Here is a 22,078-nt window from a genome sequence, read left to right as displayed (position 1 = left end):
CCAGGTTTTGTCCCAGACGATCCCTGGACTGGGCAAGGACTGATCAAGTGACTGCCTCTGGCTCGGGATGGCGAGACGCCAGGAAAGATCGAAGCGTCCGCCCGATGGGTTACACCAGGGCTCCTCGCGATTTTGTGGCAGGAGGGAGGGGGCAGGAGATTGAATGTCCCCGGGACTGCGCGGGCGGCGTGATGGACCAGCGGCGGGGAGCCCTCCTACGAAACACGCCGGTCCCGTTGCAACAGTATCCCTCCCGGCAGCCCAGAGTTATGTTTCCCTGAAGACGCGGGACTCGGGGAATCGTGCCCTGGACTGAGCTGTGGGTGGCCACCTGCCGGCTCCCCTGGGCGCTCCCAAGGGAGGTCCTCTACCGACGCCGCCGCGGGCACAGGAAGACGCAGAGGGGAAGGGAGGGAGGTTCGAACCCTCTCCCCAGAAGCCTACGTGCCTCGCGGGACCTGGTAGCCCTTCAGGACTCTCCCGTCCGCGCATCCCTCTGTCCCCCGAGCGGCCGGCCACAGGGAGGACTTATTTCCTCTCTCCCTCTAGGGTGGCCTCCGATGCTCAGCACCCGGGCTCTGGTTGGCAAAGACAATCAATGGTCCGGCCGGAGGTTCGCCGGATCCTGAACGGAATGTTTTTCCTGGGGCTGTAAACGGCTGGGACCCCCCCCCCAACACACACACACACAGGACCAAACACAGGAGGCAGGGGCCAGTGGACCACGCGCTGACCGCGGGACATCCAGACAGCCCGGGGGGTGGTAAAATACGCACTTGAACCGCACGAACCCCACGCCCGGCCCACTCTCCGGCCCTCCTGGCTCGGATCTGCGCTGACGGCCTCCGCATTTTTGTGTCTTTCTCAGCGCGTGGCCCCCTTGTCTTTAAAAGGCTAAATGCTCTGTACTAAATTTGGTCACACAGCGCTCCAAGATTCCCTGGAATGTCCTCAAGTTTCAAACCGCTCTGACAGGGAGGCAGGCCCGCCCCCGCCGGGGGATTGGCCTCTCCTCTCGGGGCCGGGCAGCTGCTGGGTCTTATTGGACGCCGGGCAGACCAGCCAGGTCCACTAGCCCTGGGCCCGGGGAGGCTGCCGCCTCCAGCGAACAGTCCAGCACCTGCCGCGCGCCCGGCGGAGCGGAGGAGCCGCAGTCCTCAAGCAGCCGGGGGGTCGCTCCCGAGCCCGCCCCGCTCCATCCCCGTCGGCCCGCCCCCCCCCTCCGCGGCCTCCCCGTCGCCTCAGCCCCCCGCAAGGACCGAAGCCTCAGCCCCCCGCACGGACCGAAGCCGCTCTGCCGAGATGTCCAAGGTAGCCAAGTATCGCCGGCAGGTGAGCGAGGACCCCGATATCGACAGCCTGCTGTCCACCCTGTCTCCGGAGGAGATGGAGGAGCTGGAGAAGGAGCTGGACGTGGACCCCGACAGCAGCGTCCCCGTGGGGCTCCGGCAGCGGAACCAGACGGAGAAGCCGCCCACCGGCGCCTACAGCCGGGAAGCCATGCTCAGCTTCTGCGAGAAGGAGACCAAGAAGCTCATCCAGAGGGAGCGGTCCGTGGACGTGAGTGAGCGGGGGGCCGGCGAGGGGCGGGCGGGGGGAGGGAGGCCCCGTGCATCAGCTCGAGGCCTGGCGTTTACTGCCTCAGGCGACCCGGTGCCCCTAGCTGGCGGCGGGACCCTCGCCCCAATTTCTGGTAGGGGCAGGAGCGTGAGGTGCCGGCGGGAACAGCATCCCAGGGTCAGGGGGGCTGCGGGCCAGCGGGCAGGGAGGAGCCGGGGGCCCTGGAGCCTGTGGGCTCCTCAGGCTGCCCCTCGGACTCGAGCGGGAGGAAGGACAGCGATGCGCCCGCCGGGAAGGGAGCACTAAGTGCTCCCTGCAGAGAACGGTCATTTTTGGGCCCGCGGGAGGAGGCTGGGGCGGGTGGGCTCCCCACGGCCCTGGGAGCCGGAGCGAGGGGGGGGTGGCTTCAGCGTCACCCCTGGGTGGGGGCTGCTCCTCCTGGAGGAGCCTCTCGAGGGGGCAGCCCTCCTGCCTCCCGCAGTCAGCATCTCGACCACAGGCCAGGCCCCTTTGCTGGGCTGGGACGGTGGTTCCCAGCAGCCTCCGCCCAGGAGGGGCGGGCGAGGGCTCGGGAAGGGAGCCAAGCCTGCCCCCCTGGTCATCAGTTTCCCACCGTGGGCTCCTTTGTGAGCTTTTCTGGGACAAACCAGAGTCGCTCCACCTGGGAGGGACCTGGCCCCCCGTCCTGGTGGAGACCGGGTAGCAGGAAGCCGGTCGGCTCCGAGTCTCGCCCCGGTTCTCCCCTCACACCTGCCGGCCCGGCCTTCACACACTGTCCACGACTTGGGAGCCCTGGAGAGAAAAGTTCGGAGGCCTCCTTTCTTGTCCTTAGTTTTACTCCCGTGGAAACCAAGGCCCAGGGCTTCAGGTGACAGGCGTGTCCTCACGGAGGAAATGAGAAGGGCGGTGTCTTCATGTGAAGCGTCTGTCTGGGCGTGAGGCCGGCCGACACTGGCCACAGCCCTGGCTCCTCGAGCGTGGGGGGGGGGGGAGAGTGGGGAAAAGGGGGCGAGGGAAGGAAGGGAGAGGACCTGGGGTTGTCGTGGAAACTAAAGGGGTCAAGGGTCAAGGGCAAGGATGTGACATACGGGCCCACAGCGGGCGTGTGGTCGGCACTGAGAAGCCGCAGCGGTGGGACCACTAACTCACTGGAGTGGAGACCCAGAAGCCAGGGGAGCGAAAAGCAGACCCCAGGGGGCCCTCCCCCCGTGAGTCTCCAGAGTAAACACTAAACACGCAGACCCAGGGGGCTGGGGCAGGGCGGGGGGCCCGACCTCACAGACAGAGCGGCAGGGGCCTGAGGCTCTCGCCGCTGGGGCCTGGACCCCAGGTAAGGAGCAGCGAGGCCCCTCCGTCGACTCGAGGGGCATTTACAGAGACCCTGCCCTGTGCCCAGCACGCTCACCCGTTATTCTGTTTAAGCCTCACAGATCTTGGGAAATAGACAGTCTTGTCCCCATTATACAGATGGAGAAACGGGGGCGCAGGGAGGTCGAATGACAGCCCCGAGGTCACAGCGTGAAAGCTCCTGCCTGGCTGAGGGCTGGTCCTCCCGTCCCCGCCACGCGCCCTGCCCAGAGCCTGTCCTCGACGTGGGCTCACGGGGCACCTACGGAGCCAGCCCTGCGGGGCTGCACCTCCGAGTCTTGCCCTAGGAGCAGTGGCTGTGACAGGCTGGTCCCTGTCCCCCCGACTAGGAGCTGAACCGTTAACCCTGGTGTGCATTAGAAATTAAAACTGTTAGCCCTGGGTGTGGATTAGGGATGAAACCTATTAAACCCAGGTGTGCCTTGGGGATTAACACTACTAACTAACACCAGGTGTGACTTAGGGAAAGCGAGTCCTGCCCAGATATCCGAGGATATTAAGGAATTTTGGTTAATTCCTCGTAGGTGGGGTAATGCTACCTTGAGAAGGACCCTTATCTTTTAGGCAAGAATACGTGGAGAACTGATGGGATTAGGGAATGTGCTTTAAAACAAATCCCCTAATCTGATTCCCTAACCTGACCCTCCGGGTGGGTCAGGACCAGCACCCTATGGGAGCCTCCACCTCCACGGGGCTGGGGCTGGGGCTGGGGCTGGGGCTGGGGCTGGGGCTGGGGCTGGGGCTGGACCGCCCTGTCCCGAAGGCACCTCAGCACCTTGTCGTCACCTCGGTTTTCTTCCCGGACCTGCGCTTGTGGGGCGGATGTTAGCAGGGGGTCAAGGTGAGGCGGGGTGGGGCTTGGCAGAGCCGACCTCTGGCCTCCCTCCCTCCCATTAAAGGGGCAGAGCTCTCAGGTAGAAGACAAACCCCCGGGGCAGGTGTGCAGCCCGCGGTGCCGTGAAACCCTGTCCCTGGCTCAGGTTTCAGGAACCGGATCCCCAGTGGGTCAGCTCGTGTGTCCTGTTTCCTTCCCTAGTGGGAGAGAAAGCCCGCAGCCCGCCTCCCGGGCCTCCCCCTGCCAGCAGGGCTGGGGACTGGCACCCCTTCAGCCTGGAGCAGGGCAGTGGGGGGGGGGGGGCTCTTTCAGGTTCTCCCTGGGGGTGACCTCGAGCTCACAGAAGCACCCACGGGCCCAGCCTCCTGACCGTCCCTGCGCTCTCCGGCCTGCACAGCTTCAGCACCGCCTCCGCCTCCCCACCTGCCCCAGGTCACGGTCCAGTGTCCAGGAATCTGCGCAGGGATGGGGGATGCGGGGAGGCCCCCCTAGGCCCCAGCCCTAACCCCCAGGCTGCCCTTTGCAGGGGGCTGGGCCCTGTCTGCAGGGCACTGGGCAGCACAGCCCTTGATTAAGGGGATTAACCCTGACTGGTACATGCCCAAAATAGCCCTGGAGGCCTGCGGAGAGGGCAGAAGAGGTGGTGGGGCCTGTTCCGTTGCCCCGGGAGGCAGAAGCAGGTGCCCAGCGAGGCTTAGACACGTGGCGGAGGCTCCCTGGGGTGTGAAAGCTGCCTCCACCCAGGGCCCGAGAAAGCGACCGGCCGTTTCTTTGGCGAGGTGGCGGGGACCCCAGTCGTTCTTGCCCGCACGCTGTAAGCGTCCCCCAGTACGTAAAGGACACTTAATTCAGGGAGTTTGGGGCGGTGCAGTGGGGACAGTGGGGACGACGGTCTGCTGGTCGGGGCTAAGGAGAGAGGGAGGCAGGACAGGTGGACACTCAGGAAAGGGCTCGAAGCGAGGGGGCTGTGGGTGGCCAGGGGCCCGGCGTGCGTCCCACTGACCCGGGGAGGCTGCGGCCTGCATCTCGCAGGCGGGGGCTTTGGGTAGGTCACCGAGGGCACCAGCAGAGCTGTCTCAGGAACGTGCCCCGCGGGGCTCAGTCGCGTCCCCCGTCGGGCGGGAAGGGCTGCATCCACCCGAGGGTTTCTCTGGGGGTGAAATCGGCGACGTGCTGGAGGTGGGGCACGTTCTGCAGGCTTTATACGCCTGTGTGTGCCCGGTCAACATTTTTTTTTTTTTTAATCTCTCGTGAAGTTAGAAAAATAAGTCGGTGGGATGAGGAAGGGGGAAGGGGAGGGATAGGGCGAGGAGCTAACTCAGGGGATCTCGTTGCTACCCCCGGGCCCCCTCGCCTGGTTTATTTTCCGCCCGGGGCGCCAGGGCCCCCCAGAGCAAATTCTCCTGTGCACACCTCTGCGGAAAGCAGGGCTGCTTTGGCAGGACTCCGCTCCATCTGTCCCCGGGTCCGCTGCAGACAGGCCAGCCTGAGCCCAGCCGGTCGCCAGGACGCTGTTTACTAACAGCTGGGAGGGAGCCTCCTGCTCCGCACCCTCCCCCTCCCGCCCCCCACCTGCGTCCCCCTAGAGGGCCCAGGGGCTCCTCAGCTTGTCACTTACCAGCCCCCCCCCGGGGCCAGCGGGCCCCCTGCCCCTGAGACGGCCGAGCAGGGAGAGGCGGGGTGGGGGGCAGAACCCCCGTGAGGCTCTGGTGCAGAAGGAACTGGGCCTGCCTGCCGCTCAGAACAGTTTCCTCACCTGCAAACAGGCCCGGTGCGGTCGGGCGCCAACGTTTGAAGGTCTAACTTAGTGAGTTGCCAACAGCAGGCTTTTAGTTAAGGGGCTGCCACCACCACCATTTCCCGTGAACCCGTCTTTGAGGGAACCGGGGGCGGTCAGCCCCTGAACGCGTCCCGCCTCTGTCCTCCTGACCCTCTGTCAAGAGCTGACACGGCTGAAGGCCGGTCGGAACGACTTTCTCGAGGGTGGTGGTGGAGAGGCCCCCCCGCTCCCCGGCCTCCTCCCGGCCTTAGCCGGCCGCTCCCCGCGAGGACACAACTCATGTCCCCACTGAGCTCCTGTCTGACTTGGGTCATTCTCAGCCTCAGTTCTCATGCTTGGCCCCCACCTGGACGAGCGGCGCATGTACCCCGACTCCCAGCCGCCGGCCACACCTGGACGAGGGGGCCAGGGCCGCCCGCCACACCTCCGCCTCCACCCCTTGTCTCAGGAGGCAGCCCTTCCTTCCCTCCAGCCTCCTGGCCCCCGTCTCTGTTTTCACCCTCGGCAGGCGGCCTCGTGTCCTGTTTCACTGAGAAACCTGAAGCCCTCAGGTGCGGACGCCTTCCAGTTCCTCTCCTGCCGCCCGAACACTGAAAGCTTCCCCGCTGCAGGCTCCCTGCTTCCCTGTCTCACGGACAGACGCCCCCCACCCCAGGTCCTCGCCTCCCAGGTCCCACCCCCGCCCGCTGACGTCCCCTCGGCAGGTCTCCCGGGGCCTCCCTCTTGCTCTCCCGGGGCTCAGGCTCCTCACTGCTCTCACCTCCCAGGTGCTGGGACACCCGCTCCCCTGGCTTCCGTCCGCCTCTAGCTGCTCCTCCCTCGGCTCCTCTGAGCAGCTCCCGTGTGGCACGAAATGCCGATGCTCTCCAGGGCCCTGCCCTCCAGCCCCACTGCCCAGCTGCCCCCCGCGTGCTCCCCATCTCTGCCCCCTGCGTGCTCCCCATCTCTGCCCCCCCGCGTGCGCCCCCATCTCTGCCCCCCGCATGCTTCCCCACCTCTGCCCCCCGCGTCTCCCCCATCTCTGTCCCCCATGTGCTCCCCATCTCTGCCCCCCCGCGTGTGCCCCCATCTCTGCCCCCCGTGTGCTCCCCATCTCTGCCCCCCGCGTGCTCCCCATCTCTGCCCCCCATGTGCGCCCCCATCTCTGCCCCCGGCGTGCGCCCCCATCTCTGCCCCCCGCGTGCTCCCCCATCTCTGCCCCCCGCGTGCTCCCCATCTCTGCCCCCCGCGTGCTCCCCCATCTCTGCCCCCCGCGTGCTCCCCATCTCTGCCCCCCATGTGCGCCCCCATCTCTGCCCCCCATGTGCGCCCCCATCTCTGCCCCCCGCGTGCGCCCCCATCTCTGCCCCCCGCGTGCGCCCCCATCTCTGCCCCCCGCGTGCTCCCCCATCTCTGCCCCCCTGCGTGCTCCCCATCTCTGCCCCCCGCGTGCTCCCCCATCTCTGCCCCCCGCGTGCTCCCCATCTCTGGCCTAGGTCTCTGTTTTGAGCTCCTGATCATTCCCTTGCCTCTTGGGCTCCTCAAGTGTCTCAGATTCATCTAGTCTAAAAATAAATTAGTCCTCAGCCCGCCCACCCCGAAGCCCGTCTCCCTCCTGCCTTCTGGCCGCGGAGGGCAGAGGCCACGCAGACTGTAGGTGGGCCTGGCGGGGGCTCCTGCTCCCGGCGTCCGGCTCTCCCGGCGACTGTGCCCCTGGGGCCTCTTCGCCCTCCTCGCTGCTCCCACGGCCTCCCAACGATCTCCCCACCCGTCCCGTCCCGTCCCGCCCCACGGGGTCCAGCCTCCCAGGGCCCTCGGGCCTTGTTTTCAGACCAGAGCGCCAGGTTGACCCTCCGCGCAGCCTCCAGGGCCAAGTCCGCACCCTTGGCGCTCGCCCGTCTCGCTCGCTCGTGGGACCTTCCCGCGACCCTGGCTCCCCAGGGTTCCCCAGCTTGGCCGGGCTTCCTCGCGCCCCCGCACCTGCCCTGCCCTCAGTCGGGTGATGCGCCCACCTGTGCCCCTTCTCTCGCTTCCTTTTTAAAAAATCCTCCCTTGGGGTCGCGTTTATTGATTTTTAGAGAGAGGAAGGGAGAGAGAGAGAAACACCAGTGTGAGAAACATCGCTCAGTCGCCTCCCGTATGCACCCCGATCAGGGACCAACCCGCAGCCGGGGTGCGTGCCCTGACGGGGGTCAACCCCCCGACCTTTCGGTGCACAGGGCGCCGCTCCAGCCCACAGGGCCCTCCTCCCGCCTCTCGAGCCCCAGCGCCCAGCACGTCGTCTCTGCTGCCCCTGTGCCTTCGCCAAGCTGTTGAGGGCAAGGCCCGACGGTCTCCTCTCAGGTGCCCGCGGCGGGCACGGTGCCTGGCGCAGTCAAGGCCGGTGGGGTGAACGCAGGATGAGCTGCAGGTGCCCTTCTTGCCCCACGGGGTTGAACCCACACAGGTTATCGACTCATCTGCACTCTTCTGAGACGTTAGAAAGCGACTCTGTGCCCAAGTCCTCAGCTAAAGGGGGAGCCGGCACGGCCGCCTTTTCTCCAGTTTTGTAAACAACCCGTCGGAGCAGAGCAAAGGCTCGCGCCCTGGGGCCCGGCTGTTGGGCGGCCGGGCCAGTGTGTTCTGGACGGAGCGAGCCTCAGGGCTCCTTTTTAACTCGTTCCATTTTCCTTCCTTCTCTGGTCCTCGCCGTCCCGGCTCTCTGGGGATCTGAGGTTACAGGCTGACATTTCCAGCCTGACTCACTCGAGCTCGCCCGTGATCTCTGGGGCCACAGACATACCCCGGAGAGGGTATTAATAATCGGCCGAGGCCGTCAGTTCCCATCATCCAGGCCCTTCCCTAAAATGCTGGAGAGGTGCGGCCGCTCTGCCTCCAGATCTGGAAAACGGACTGTGGCCCCCCCCCCCCCCCCGAGAGGACTCCCTGCAAGCAGACCCCTTGGGAGCCGGGGTGTGGAAGTGTGGGCGTCGGGCTCAGAGGTCTGGACAGACCAGTTCTGCGGTCTGGTGGCGCAGGCGCAGACCTGCCCGACGGCAGCCAGAGCTGTGAGCTGGAGCCAGGGCAGGCAGGGCCAAGGGGGAGCAGAGCCGGGACTGGGTCCTGTAGACAAAGGGCCCCCTCTTCTTAGCAGGAGGATCAGCCCCACAGAAAGCTCACCGGGGGACTTCTTTGAAAAGGAGCCCTGACGGTGCCGTAACAGGCTCCCGACAGACGGCGCGTTGGCCGGAGGGAGCCGCGCGGCGAGTGGTTGTCCCTGGGCTTGTGGCAAAGCCTGTCTCTCACTTTCTAAAACATCACATTGTCCTCCATTTCCCACGTCCCTAAAAATGCTCCCCAAACACCATTTTCAGCGGATGGCATCAGAGTCCACCGTGCGGCCGGGCTGAGCCATTTGCCTATATTTGGACATTTACAAGGTTCCCAATAAATACACTTCCCAAGGCCCCACACAGACCCGCAGAGCCGGCTCCTGGCGGTGGCCCCTGGCGCCCATCCCCGGAGAGGGAGCCGGCCAAGCCGATGATAAACAGAGCCCTCAACACCCCGTTCCCCCTGCCGGATGGGGGCGGGGGGGGGGGGGGAGACGGGCCCTGGAAATGGAGAGACCGCGGGTCAGGGACAGGGACAGGTGACGCGCAGGGGAGCTCTGCCTGCCGAGGGCACAGGGGGGTCCCTGGGAGGGCCCCTGGGCCGAGTGTTGCTGGGCCATTGGGAGGAATCACTGATTTTCAGGTCGGAGAGCGGCCTGGTCGCTGTCTCCGGAAAGGGACACACACTGAAACATCCACGCGCGAAGTGCTCCGGCTGGGCCTGCACGCGGACAAGGCAGGGCCGCCAGATGTCGGCACCCAGTGTGGGGCCCCCGTTCAAGGGTCATTAACCGGCTGGAGAGGACCACGCGCGTCAAACAGGCCTCGGGTCCGCGGAGGCCCCTGCAGCCCTCCGTTTGGGGCAGGCGGGGGCGCTGAGGGAGTCTCGGGCTCCCGATGCTGCCCAGCAGCCAGGACAGCATGTTCCCCCGCCACCCCCGGGGCCTGCGTGGACCGGCACCCGGGCTCCTCGCGGTGCTCTGCAGACTTGCTGGGGGAGCGAAGAGCGGCCGCGTGCGTGTCAGGGGCAGATGCTGCAGCGGCTTGTTTGTTTCTACGAAGAGGTTTCCCAGTTTCTCCAAAAATGGGGCCTGCGGCAAGCGTCCCGGGATGAGTCACCAGGCCCCCGGCCAAGCCCTCGGGTCTGCAGAGAGCGGCCCTGACCCCCCATCGCAGAGAAGATCCACCACCCGACCCTCAGGCCTGGAGACGGACGGATGGGTCCTCCAGGACCCGAAACAGCTGTAACCTGCAGACGCCCTTGAGGGGGGATCAGGGCCTCAGAGGAGCAGACCCTCTGCCCCGGGGGCAGCGAGGACCCCAGGGGACCCCTGCTTATTGCCTTTCTCACAAGAGACCCTGCCTCAGAGACTCGGTGCTCCGAGCACCCCCACAGGGCTCCGGCTGCTGGGACATTGCGTGCAAGAGCCCAGCCCCCCAATGCCATCTTTTTCAGAGCAGGTTCCCCCCCCACCCCCCGACAGAAACACACGGTGTTCGCTCCGGTGGGAGCTGGGTCTCGAGCCCGATGGCACCAGAAAGTGTCCTCCTTTCCCAGGTCACGGGCCACTGGTCCCTTCTTGGCCCCCAGTGCACGGGGAGATGGAGGGGCACCTGGGGGTGAAGGGCAGGACCAGACCCTCGCCCTCCCACAGCCCAGCACAAACACTCACCACCTGGCACCTGGGAGCTGTGGGTCCCGGCGGCGGTTTCCGTTTATCCCCGGGAAGTAGGTAGAGGAGGTTGGGGTGAGCGGACCGAGGTGGCAGGGACCCCCGAGTGTGCCTTGGAGCGAAGGCCCGCACCCCGGCATCCGGACCCAGGCAGGGCTGCAGCACCCGTGAGGGACCCCACGCGTCAGTCGCTCAGACGGGACACGCTGGGTGGGAGGGGAAGCCGGGAGGGCAGGTGGAGTGGACGAGTCAGATCGGGTCCCGTCCCTGCAGGCTGCCGCCGAGGGTCCACCCACGGGGCCGGAAGCAGGGCCTCAGACAGGCCAAAGGAGGGCGTGACCCCGTGTCCGTCCACAGATGGACCGTCACCCACGATGGGGTCGGGCCACACGGCGCCTGAAGAAGGACTGAGTTCTGAATTTATACTTTCTGAGGTGTCCCCACGTAGCAGGTGACACCCTCCCCGTAACAGGACCTAAGACTCGCTCTCCCCCCAAGACCGTCGGCAGCAGGCGTCTCGGCGGTGACCTCGCGGTGACCTGGACGAGTTGTGGGGGCTCCAGCCTTGCCCTGTGGGGGCCCCGAGAGGAGCCGCGAGAGGACCTGGCTGACGGGCGGCAGGTCTGGGGGCAGCTGCTTAGCCTGAAATGAACTTGACCTCCCAGCTGCTCAGTGCTTGGGGATCAAGTAGAAAGATGGGAACAAAACTGCCATCTCAGGCCTGGCGCTGGCCTCTCGGAACCATGGCGCCCTCTCCATCTGCCTCCTCCCAGGCCCAGCTCTGCCCGGCTCCTGGTGGCCACCACGCCTTTGGTTTATTCTAAGCCCGAGGGGGTGAGGCGCCGTCTCCCCACCTCCCTTTACTTCACTTTTGGCCCCAAACTGAGCGCAGGGGCTCTTTTCACTTGTGTCCATGCCACGCGCCGCGGGCAGCCGGGTGGGGAGCGGACGCCCTGCAGGGATGAGGCGAGGAGGGCGGGGTCCGCGGACCTGGGTCTCTACACTCGCGAGTTTGCCCTGCCGTCCCCAGAAAGCTCAGTGCCATCCCCAGAGCTGAGGCCTCGGTCTGCAGGCCTCTCTCCAGGGGACCTCACAGACACGGGACCCTGGCCGCTGCAGCGCCGCATCCCAGGAAGTCGCCGGGTGGCTGCCGGGAGTGTGGCCCCGGCCCCGGCCCCCTCACAGGAGAAGCAGGGGGAATGGTGGTGCCGAGCTGCATGCACCCTGGGGCTGTCATGTCCCCTACAGGGCCTGCAGCTGAGGTCTGGGGACAGTCCCTGCTCCCAGCATGGAGCCTGAGCTGGGACATTCTGGACACACACCCCCCCCAGACAGAAAGCTGCGGGCCCTGAACCCCAATGGCACCACCTGGGCCTGGCTTTGGGGGAGGGGCAAATGCAGTCCCTGACCTGGGCTCTGCCCCCCCAAGGCAAGGGGGGTCTGGCTGGTCTTGGGGCTGCCCCCAGGAGGCGGGGGTCTGCAGACCCCTCCCTAGCAGACGCCCGGAGCAGCATCCCCTGCAGAGACCCCTGCAGCTCGGGCGACAGGACAGGACAGGACAGGAGGAGAGGCCCTCGGTGTGGCCTGAGCTCGCAGGGCACCAGCGGGCTGGCAGCCGGTGCAGCACTGCGGGGGGGCGGGGGGGGGTTGAGGGCCCTGGGGATGGACAGACAGTGCCCTCTGCCCTCTGGCGGCACAGGTGGTGAGCCTTCCCTCCTCTCTCAGAGGAAGTAGCCCAGGGAGGCCCAGGGCAGGGACACAGGCAGAGAACCACCTCGGGGGCCACCGAGATGCACCCCCAGTTCTGGAAGCCAAGCAGTTGGCCGGGCTTTCTCTCAGATAAGGAGGCTGCGGCCCGGCTCCGCTCTGCCGAGGAGCTCACAGAAGTCCCAGCCCCGGGACGGCTCCGTCTCCTTTTAAGGCAACGCGGAGCTGCGTGCGGCCAGCCCAGCCCCGCCCCGCCCAGCCCAGCCGCCCCAGCCCCAGCTCCACTCATTCCTGGCTGTTTGGAGGAAACCGTGATTAATCAGACCTCCACCCCCAGCCTGTTTTTCATTAGTTTCTTTTTAAAGGGTTGGCACAGCTCCCCCCAAACAGACACGTGGCAGGTCCCTTGGGGCCGGGATGTACCCTGAGGGGGTGGGGAGGGATTCTGGAGGGAGACATGGGAGGGTCGAGGGAGGGTTCTGGACAGGAGCCCCGTCCACACGGGCTGGTGAGGCTGGGAGAGGGGCCTGGTGCTGGGGTGCAGGGCTCGGGCACCCAGAGGGAGGCTGGGAAGGTCAGAGAAGGTCACACTGACTCCGGGGAGTCAGGTCTGAAGCCCAGTTTTTCTTGAACTTGTGAGTGGAACTGGTTAAGCGTTAATCCCTCTGGATCCCCCGTTTCCTCAAGTGAGGCCTGAGCAGCGTGGGAACCGTGCAGAGGGCACGGCGGCTCTGAGAAGTCCCGTGTGGGCTGCTGCAGCCAGCTGTCACCTCCCAGCTCCTGCGGGGACAGGGACGGCCCTGGGACGAGCCCATCCGAGCATGGGGGTGGGAGGGAGAGGCGCGGGCAGAGCTCAGGCCGCCCTGACCTGGAAGGCCGCCGCCCAGGCGCCTGGCGACTCTGTGCATCTCCCCGCTTCCCCTTCCTTCCTTCAAGTCCAGGTGCGGCCACGTCCTTGCCGCGCCCCTCCCAGCCCCGAAAGGGTGCCGAGGGGTCACACCAATGGCCGGGAGCCAGAGTGAGTGTGAGGGGCTTTCCTCCCCTGCAGCTCCCCGGCCCCGGGCGGGAGGAGGGACGGCACATTCCAAGGGCCTGTCTCACCAGGCCCTGTGCCCCTTGGCCGTCTGTTGTGATTCGAGTGGGGGAGCCAAGGACTTTTGCTGCTAAATAAACCCTGGGGCTGGTCCCCAATGGCCCGTGTTTGTGCTGCAGGTACAGGCTGTTCCTAGACCAGCTCTCCATCCCGCTGCGAGAGTGGGGGCCAGGGGTGGGCTGGCCCCCATCCCCGAGCACCCCTGAAAGACAGAAAGCCTTTCTAACAACCAGGCCCTAGTCTCTTCCTCTTACAAATCTCTGAGGAAGGACATGCCAGCCCCGAGGTCCCAGTTGCTCCGGGGTCTGCGGTAGTTGGTCAGTTGGCTCTCACATCTGCTCTCAGAAGGTCCTGCCTCCCGGCTCCTCCAACGCAGGGAAGCCAGCGCCCTCAGGAGAAGAGCCCGGGAGGCGCAGGCCGCTGTCCGGCAGACTTGCCCCCACAGCGCCATTCCTCGGGGTCCACCGGGTCCCACTGGAGTCACAGGACGCTAGGTCCCCAGGTCGGCTGACCTGGCAGGTTCCAGGGCTCCTGGCACAGAGGTCTGGTCCTCAACAAATATTGGGGATTATCAGAGAGCCACACACACTCGACGCGCAGGTGTGTCATCGCTCCTTATTTCAGTGAGATGATGACGTTAGAATGTAGAAGTGCCCTCAATTGGTAGAATAAAATGTGAGCAGTCCTATGTTGGTGCTTCCAACCCCTTTCCCCAATTTGAAAAGGCTCTGGCTGCAGAGGCCCCACGTCTCAGGTGAGGCAGGTTAAGCAGGTGAGGCAGGTGAGGCAGGTGAGGCCCTGGCCTGCAGCCCAGGATGTCGGGGGCCCAGAAAACGCGGTGATCAAGATGACTCGTATTTTTATGAATGGTAAAAAATCAAATTCAATGCGAAAAGCCATGATGAACACAAATTTGAAATTGTAAATAAAGACAGGACCAGGATTAGTGACTGTTGCTTTTGCCCCGGGTTCCCACACGGCTGAGCGCCCCACCTGGACACAGGCCTTCTACATCCCGGACAGGAAAGGGCGGCACTGGCCCGAGGACGCGGGGGGAGAGCTGCCGTCAGGCGTCACCTGGGGTCCTGGGTCGCGGGTTCCGGGTCTGCCATCGGCCCGTCCCCGCAGCCTGACCCCTCCCTCTCCGTGTCCTCAGTGGTCACAGAAGGGCTCCCCACGCTCGGCCGGTCCACCTCCCTCTCCCCCCAGAGCCAGCCCCTCATGTTTGTTTCTCTCTCCTGAATCCTTAGGAAAGCAAGCACATGGAGACCACGGCGGACGCCAAGAACGGAGAGGAAAAGGGCCGAGACACCGGCAAAAGGGCCCCGGGCCCCAGGCAGGACCCAGACCTAGGGAGGGAGCCCAGGCGGGGGGCCCTGAAGAAAAGCTTCTCCAGAGACAGAGACGACGCCGAGGGCAAAGGTGCCCCCCAGCCCAAGGAGGAGAAGCTCATCAGGGGCATCGACCGGGGCCGGGTCAGGGCCGCCGTGGACAAGACAGAGGCCGGGGGCAACGGGCGGGGGGGCGGCAGGGCGGCCCCCAGCAAGGAGGAGAGAGGTGGGGACGGGAGCTCTGGTGTGGGGAGGGACAGGGACAGGAAGACAGAGGAGGGGAAGGTGAGAGGAGGGCCTGAGCGCACAGAGGCCGTCGGGAAGGACGAGGCGCTGAGCCGAGGAAGCGGGGACACAGACACGAGAAAGGAGCAGAGCGTCACACAGGCGGAGCCCCCCAGCCCCCGGGGGCCCGCCGAGGAGAGGAAGGAAGAGAGGAAGACGGAGGAGAGGAAGACCGAGGAGAAGAAGGAGGAGAGGAAGACCGAGGAGAGGAAGACCGAGGCGGCCGAGAAGCCGGCCCCCGCAGGCCCCGCCAAGCCCGCCGAGGGGCCGGCCCCCGCAGAGGAGGACGCGGCGCCCAGCATCTTCGACGAGCCCCTGGAGAGAGTGAGGAGCAACGACCCCAGCATGACCGAGGTCAACGTCAACAACTCCGACTGCATCACCAACGAGATCCTGGTGCGCTTCGCGGAGGCCCTGGAGTTCAACACCGCGGTCAAGGTGTTCGCCCTGGCCAACACCCGCGCCGACGACCACGTGGCCTTCGCGGTGGCCATCATGCTCAAGGCCAACAAGACCATCACCAGCCTCAACCTGGACTCCAACCACATCACGGGCCGGGGCATCCTGGCCATCTTCCGGGCCCTGCTGCAGAACAGCTCGCTGACCGAGCTGCGCTTCCACAACCAGCGGCACATCTGCGGCGGCAAGACCGAGATGGAGATCGCCAGGCTGCTGCGGGAAAACACCACGCTGCTCAAGCTGGGCTACCACTTCGAGCTGGCCGGGCCCCGCATGACCGTCACCAACCTGCTCAGCCGCAACATGGACAAGCAGCGTCAGAGGCGGCTGCAGGAGCAGCGGCAGGCACAGGAGGCCGCCCGGGAGAAGACGGGGCTGCTGGAGGTGCCCAAGGTCGGGGCGCTGGCCAAGGGCTCCCCCGGCCCCTCCCCACAGCCCTCTCCCAAGGCCTCGCCCAAGAACTCTCCCAAGAGCGGGGGCGCCCCGGCCGCCCCTCCGCCTCCGCCGCCTCCCCTGGCCCCACCCCTCATGGTAGAGAACCTGAGGAACTCACTCTCGCCGGCCACCCAGAGGAAGATGGGGGACAGGGTGCTCCCCGCGCAGGAGAAGAACTCCCGCGACCAGCTGCTGGCCGCCATCCGCTCCAGCAACCTCAAGCAGCTCAAGAAGGTAAGCGGCGGGGAGGGGACCTGGGAGGGGACCAGCAGGGGGAGCCAGACCGGGCCAGGCTGCAGGCAGGACACGGATGCCCTGGGCCCTCCGGCTGGCTCCTGCCTCCGGGCGGCCACCTCTGCCCACAGAGGGACTGTCCTTCCTTTAGCCTCTCCCTCAGCTTCACGCCCTCTGGAAGTGACAAGCGGGGCCTGGGCCTCGGGCCTCCTCTCCCCTCCCAGGACCGTCCCGGCCTGACCGGTGTTCTGTCCCCAAGGTGTCTGGGAGATTCAGCCCTCACAGAGGCCCCTGTGATGCACAGTGCCAGGGACCCCACCATCCCAGACCCCCCCATGACAGAGGCCATGCCAGCTGGTGAGAGAGGACAGCCCGACTGTAGTCCCAGTGGTCACTATGACGCCCAGCTTCTCCTGAAAGGAGACTGCCCTACGGCCACTCCACCTGTCCATCCCTCAGACCTGCCCGCGGCGTCTGGTCCCAGGAGGAGGGCAGGGCGGCCCTGGGCAGCCTCCCTGACCCTCGGCTCTGTCCTCACAGGTGGAAGTGCCCAAACTGCTCCAGTAGGACAGGCTGCCGGGCACTGGCCCCCAGGGCAGTGCAGGCCCCGTCCGCCCTGCCGACCACTGCCATGTCCCCGGTCCCCGAGGCCCGGCCACGCTTTCTCGTCCAAACATTTCCTCTCCACCCGGAGCTGACGTTTCTGGACAAGAAGAGTCCTCTCAGCAGGTCGCGGAGGAGACGGCGCGCCCGCGGGACCAGTCGGGGCCCAGCCCCTGCCCTCCAGGGCCAGGATTCAGCCTCTGAGGAGCCCTGGGCGAAGCTGCTGGGCCGGTGTGCGGGGCGGGGCGGGGCGGGGCGGGGGCCGGACCAGGGCCGAGGGACCCCCACCCCCTCCTGGGCTCATCAGAGCGCATGGCTGGGCAGCTGGCCTGGACGGACAGTGCTGGGGGAGGAGAGGGACCGACGGCAGCTGGACCTGAAGGTTTGATGCCAAAGCAGACATTTCCCACACCCACCTGCTGCTGCTGTGCGCGGCCGTGTCTGTCCCCTTAGATTTTGATAATATATATATATATATATACACACAAGCCTTCAGCCGCGAGTGGCCGCGCGCCGCGTCCTGCGCTCAGGGCTGAGGCCCACCCGGCGCCCCGGGCGGCTCCCGAGCCCCAGGTTCCCGCACGGTCCCCGCCCCGCAGCGCGCGCTCGGGGTCGGGCCGGGGCGCCGGGCGCGGGGGCCGCCGCCGGGGGCGCGCAGGGCGAGCGCGGCGCCTGCTGCCCATATTAGGCCTGTTTACTCCGTGGCTCTCCCTGTGGCTCGCGGCCAGGCCCTCTGCGGCCACAGGCCCTGCACGTGGGCGCCGCGGCCCCGCTCCCCGCCGGCTGCGGGCTCCCCGTTCGCGCCCCGCCGCGTGCACCGCGCGCGTCCCGGTTCGGAGGCGGGGCGGGGCCGCGGACACTGGCGGGTGTTCCTGCCTCCGCGGCAGGGAGCAGAGCACTTTCCCCATCTTTGGGGTGCAGGCGGGGTCCCCGCTAGGTCTGGCCAAAAAGGGAGGGCAGGCCAGCCCCGGGAGGGAGCAGAGCTCGCGCCCCCGTCCCCGGAGGCGTCCTCGGGCGCCGCTTCCATTCACCCCGCGCCCTGCGCCCGGCTGGGGCCCCGGGCGGCTTCGGCCGACCTGCGACTCCCAGGTGGACGCCGCGTCACCTGCCCTTTGCCATCAAGTTCGGCCTGGACAGGTCAGCGGGCAGGTCCAGGGTCGCCCCGCGGGAACAGGGGACCCCGCGCCCCGCCCCGCTCCCCCGCCCCCTGCTCTCCGGCCGGGCCGCAGCGCCCCCTCCGAGCCCAAGGCTCCCGCAGACCGGCCTCCTCGGGAGCCCTTCCCAGCAAACTAAAGGCGAGACTGGGCGGGACCGGAGAGCCTCGGGGCACCGGCCGCTCTTCCTCCGCGCCCCGGGCGCCGCCCGGCCGGTGACGTCACCCTCCCGGTGCCCCCAACGGCCGCGGGAGCGCAGCGCCACCTGGTGGCTGGAAGCACGCAGCTCCCTGCGTGACGTCACCCTCTCCACGCCCCGACGGCCGCGGGAGCGCAGCGCCACCTGGTGGCGGGACGCGCGCAGTTTCCGGCCGTGACGTCACCCTCCCCGCGCCCCGACGGCCGCGGGGGCGCAGCACCCGGGGTGCAAGAGCCGGGAAGGTCTGTCCTGGTCCGCGCCCGCCTTTGACGGGGAAGAAAATGGGGTTCAAAGGGAGCCAATCAACCCCCCGGCTCCTGCGGACGAGGGTGGGTCCCTCCCGCGTCTGCGGCTCAGCTCTGCCCCCGCCGGCCGGGCCGGCCCTGCTGCCCCCCGGACGCAGCCCATCAATGTCCCCTTCTCCGTCCCTGCCGCCCAGGCCTCCCCCCAGGGCCCGCTGACACCCTGGGAGGCCCCCCACCCCCCACCTGCCTGGCCTTGGGGGACACCTGGTGTTCAGATCGAGTGCCCCAGGCTGTGCGACAAGAGCCCCCGCAGCCCGTGAGTGGCAGCGGCCCCGGGGCATGGCCGGCGCGGTGGCCACATGCAGGAGCCCGCGGGGCAAAGCTGAGCTCTGGCTAGGGGCACGGTGGGGCCGCAGCGGGGCGCAGGGCCCTGAGGCGGCGGGCGGCACCTTGCACCCCATCGCTCCACTCGGCTCCCGGCCCGGGCCCTCTGAGGAGGGAGGGGGGACGGTTTCACCCTCATGACGCCCACCCTGCCGATGGGCAGAGACCTGGCACCTTCAAGGGGCCCGGTGTGGACCTAAGTGAACCCCGAGCGCCCTGTCGACCCGTCGCAGGGCGGGGCTCTGGCGGGGCAGCTCTAACTTGAGGGGCACCTTCTCCCACCAGGGGCAAAACCCACTCAGAGGCTGTGGTGGTCCTGCCTGAGGGCGGGTGTGGTGGTGCTGTGCCCAGCCCTGTCCCTCTCCCTCGGGGATGCGGGGCTGGCAGCCGGCAGGGCCAGCTGGGGGCAGCCTTCCCGGAGGGCGACGATGTGACCAACGTGTTACCTCTTTACAGCTTTAATCGGGCAGCCCAGCCTGGGCGGTGGGACAGCCCTGCCCACTTCTGCCAGCTGCTGGCGGAGCCCCACCCCAGCCCACAGGGGCAAACAGGAGGGATTCTGGGAGTAGAGGGACTACAAGAAACCAGGGGCTGTGACCCACGCTGGCATGCCCTTCCCTGGCCCCCAATAAAAACGGGGCAGCAATCCCAGGCTCCCCACCCGGCCTTCATTCATGGCCAAGTTCCAGCCCAGCTCCTGCCCACTTCCCTGCAGGGCCCAGCACGAGGCTTGGTCAGGGGCCTGGTGAGTGGGGGACCCCCTTCCGCCCAGGGCCAGACGTGGAAACAGGAGAGGGGCACCTGTGGAGGGCCAGCAGACCCTGGCTCCTCAGGGTCCCGGGTGGGCTGGTTGTGGTGGCACATAAGGGGGAGGAGCTGAAAGCCAAGGAGACAGGATTAGGGTCCCTGGCACAGGAGCAGTGAAAGTGACCCCACTCCCTGGGGTGCAGGTTGTGGGGAAGAGCCAGCCTGGGGTCTCAGCTCGAGGCAGAGGGAGTCAGAGAGGGACTCAGGGTGGGACAGGCAGGTCCTGGCTCGGGTGGGGGAGGCAGGAGAAGGGGGCTACAGGTTGCTCACTGACCTGCAGGGTTGAGAGGATGCTGGGGAGGACCACTAGGTGGGCACATGAAGCCAGGTGGTGGGGGTGCAGGGCCAGCCTTGGGGTCCTGGGGGTATGGGTACACTGGCTGCACTAGGTAGCTTGTCATTGGAATCTCCTGACCTAGGTGGGGGACCAGAATGAGCACTGAGAGCTCCATGTCTGTGGGGCACCGTCACCTCCTGTCCAGGAAACCAAGGTGAGCACCACTGGCACCTGCCTGCCGCCCCTACACCTTGCTTGTCAAAGCAGAGCGGGGAGCTGGGTGATGGCCCCAAAGAACACAGCCTGGGGAGTGTCCTACTGCGGCCAGGACAGCGCAGCTGGGGCTGGTATCTTAGCACCCAGCAGAGCTGCCCCAGCCCTTCCCTCCCACGCTGACCACCCAGGTCTGTCACCCGCGCACAGCGTCAACTCCCACAACTCCAGACCCCCTGGACTTAGCAGGTGGCCCGTGCGTGACCTGCACACCCCCAGCTGACTGGCGGCAGCCCACACGCGTCTGAAAGGCCGCGCTGCTGGCCGTGTGCACGGGGGTGTCCACGTGGGCCCCTGGCAGGCCCCCCTGGGTTAGGTGCACGGGGGTGTCCACGTGGGCCCCTGGCAGGCCCCCCTGGGTTAGGTGCCGGCAGGTGGGTGTATACAGGGCTCACACTCTGACCACCCGCGGCCCTGGGCTCAGCCCGCCCGCCTCGGCGCTCGTGCCCGCACTGTCCCACCTGCAAAGGGGCTCTGCAGCTGCCGGCGCCGGCGGGACAGGTAGCGGCAGGTGCAGAAGAAGCAGCAGAGGGTGGTGGCGACCACGGCCACAAAGAGGATCACGGCGGAGACGACGCCTGCCGTGACCTTGGGGCTTGAGGAAAAGAACAACCCTTTCACCTGGCAGCACTCCCAGGAAGGGTATGCCGGGGACACAAGACGGGGCTCCAGGTCCTGGGGGACCTCTCGGGAAGGCAGGCTGTGCTGCCGGCCAGGCTGCGGTGCATGGGGACAGTGTGCCCCTCACGGCAGCACGGAGAGCCCACCGGGAATTACTAAGCCCCAGCCCCAGCCTCAGCCACAGCCTCCTCAGGTTTTGTATTAGGGTCCCCTTGGAAAGAGGCCTGGAAACCATGAGTTTGGGCTCTTCACTTTGAGGAAACAAGACCCAGCCACCCAGCTAGTGAGCAGTGTCCCCTCCTTCTGGCCACAGCTCCTTCCCCAATGCTGCCTGGGCCCTGGGGTGGACCCCGCATCTTCCTCCACGGGGCCTGACCCTGATGGGACCGAGGGAGCCCCAGCTGATAGGTAGTTGTCAGCATCAGAGTCCGGATTTTGGCTCAGGATGGGGAGGTGGACAGGGTGGGAAGGAGGAAGAACAGGCTCTGGCGGGCTCCTGGGAGGGTGGAGAGGCGAGGGGAGGCCAGCCCACCTGAACCCCAAGCAGCGCTTCTGCTGAAACTCAGAGATGAGCAGGCTCAGGTCCCTGCAGCAGAACCGACGGTGGCAAGTCCCACAGCAGAAGGTGAAGGGCTGGCAGCTAAACCCCGGATGCCAGGAGTCATTCTCATCCAGGTACCCCAGGCAGCTTGTGCCGGCCAGCGCTGTGGGCAGGGTGGGGTGCTTGGGGGCTACCAGGCTGGTCCTCTGGCCTTAGCCCCACCCCATGGTCCCCCCAGGCCCAGTGATCCCACTTCCCTGGTGGTCCACCCCCATGGTTCCCCAACCGTGGTCCCTGCTTGTGCAGAAGCAGCAGCAGATGGCGGCGGCAGATGGCCTGTGATCCCTGCCCCAAGGTCCCCACCCCCAGTGGTCCCCACTACCCCCTTGTGGTTCCCCCCACTAAGCCCCAACCTGTGGTGGTCCCAAGCCCACTGGAGCCAGCACAGTGAGAGTTGCCCCTTGTCTCCACCCTCAGGATCTCAGCCCTTGACCCCAGGGGTCAGCTGCCCAGAGCCCAGACTCCAGCCTCTCCTTCCTGTCCCCTGCAGACTGTCAGCACCCCCTGGGGACCCCATTCCTGGTTCCCCACCCCTTACCCAGGGGGGCCCCCAGCATCAGGAGGGTGAAGGTCAGGAGTGGCATGGTGGGAACCGGTGCTGTGGGTACCGGAGCTGCCGGGGGCTGCCCTCTGCCAGGCACGGCGGCAGTGGCCAGGCTGACCAGCAGTGACCACGCCCAGGGACCCACCCACTGGCCACACCCCAGCCCCCTAGTCTTGTCCCTTCCTTCTGTGGTGCTCTGGTCTCAGCGCTGTGGACCCATCCCCCTGCTGCACCCAATCCGTGCAGCGGACCCCAGAAGCCCGGATCCTGGTGCCACCTCCCTAGGCCCAGGCACATGGGCCAACCCTGGAGGGGCAGGGTGGACCTTCCCTGTGCCATGTCCAGCCTGGGATGCCTGGAGGAGGGGAGGGAAGGGGCTGGAAGTCACCCCACCCCCACTCCCAGAACAGAGGCTCCACTGAGAGGCAGCTCAGTGGAGCTTTGTCCCCAGCTGGCCATGCCCACAGCCAAACAGGCTCCCCGAGGCGGCCCCTCCCCCTCCACACGGACACCAGGGAGCCTTGGTGCCCAGGTCCTGC

General features: G+C 66.8%; 2 protein-coding genes across 3 annotated transcripts; one reads left to right on the top strand and one right to left on the bottom strand.

Moving 5' to 3' along the window:
- Nucleotides 1-1,302: 1,302 nt before the first annotated feature.
- Nucleotides 1,303-16,398, top strand: LMOD1 (leiomodin 1). Of its 2 annotated transcripts, XM_087828892.1 has the most exons (4): nt 1,303-1,560; nt 14,338-14,832; nt 14,902-15,831; nt 16,372-16,398. In XM_087828892.1, exons 1-4 carry the CDS (start codon nt 1,303-1,305, stop codon nt 16,396-16,398), a joined length of 1,710 nt encoding a protein of 569 aa, XP_087685018.1. The 2 variants fall into 2 exon arrangements, with proteins under 2 accessions (XP_087685018.1, XP_087685017.1); XM_087828891.1 differs by having other exon boundaries at nt 14,338-15,831.
- Nucleotides 16,399-19,245: 2,847 nt separating this feature from the next.
- On the bottom strand, nt 19,246-21,579 carry SHISA4 (shisa family member 4). The gene is made up of 5 exons (XM_087829064.1): nt 21,534-21,579; nt 20,927-21,098; nt 20,235-20,368; nt 19,498-19,638; nt 19,246-19,322 (listed from the first exon to the last, which is right to left on the bottom strand). Exons 1-5 carry the CDS (start codon nt 21,577-21,579, stop codon nt 19,246-19,248), a joined length of 570 nt encoding a protein of 189 aa, XP_087685190.1.
- Nucleotides 21,580-22,078: the final 499 nt, after the last annotated feature.

This window comes from Miniopterus natalensis, chromosome 21, assembly GCF_054644295.1.
Source record: "Miniopterus natalensis isolate mMinNat1 chromosome 21, mMinNat1.hap1, whole genome shotgun sequence".
In the NCBI taxonomy this organism is placed as follows: domain Eukaryota; kingdom Metazoa; phylum Chordata; class Mammalia; order Chiroptera; family Miniopteridae; genus Miniopterus; species Miniopterus natalensis.
Note: the sequence above shows the minus strand (reverse complement) of the source record. Positions and strands in the feature narration are given on the sequence as shown.

Excerpts from the sequence above, each read along its gene's own strand:
- LMOD1 (XM_087828891.1), top strand. The coding sequence starts at position 1,303 with ATGTCCAAGGTAGCCAAGTATCGCCGGCAGGTGAGCGAGGACCCCGAT. Across the intron at positions 1,561-14,337 it reads AGAGGGAGCGGTCCGTGGAC|GAAAGCAAGCACATGGAGAC; the intron begins GTGAGTGAGCGG and ends CTGAATCCTTAG. Across the intron at positions 15,832-16,371 it reads ACCTCAAGCAGCTCAAGAAG|GTGGAAGTGCCCAAACTGCT; the intron begins GTAAGCGGCGGG and ends CTGTCCTCACAG.
- SHISA4 (XM_087829064.1), bottom strand. The coding sequence starts at position 21,579 with ATGCCACTCCTGACCTTCACCCTCCTGATGCTGGGGGCCCCCCTGG. Across the intron at positions 20,369-20,926 it reads AAGCGCTGCTTGGGGTTCAG|CCCCAAGGTCACGGCAGGCG; the intron begins GTGGGCTGGCCT and ends CTTTTCCTCAAG. Across the intron at positions 19,639-20,234 it reads GCTGCAGAGCCCCTTTGCAG|GTCAGGAGATTCCAATGACA; the intron begins GTGGGACAGTGC and ends TCCCCCACCTAG.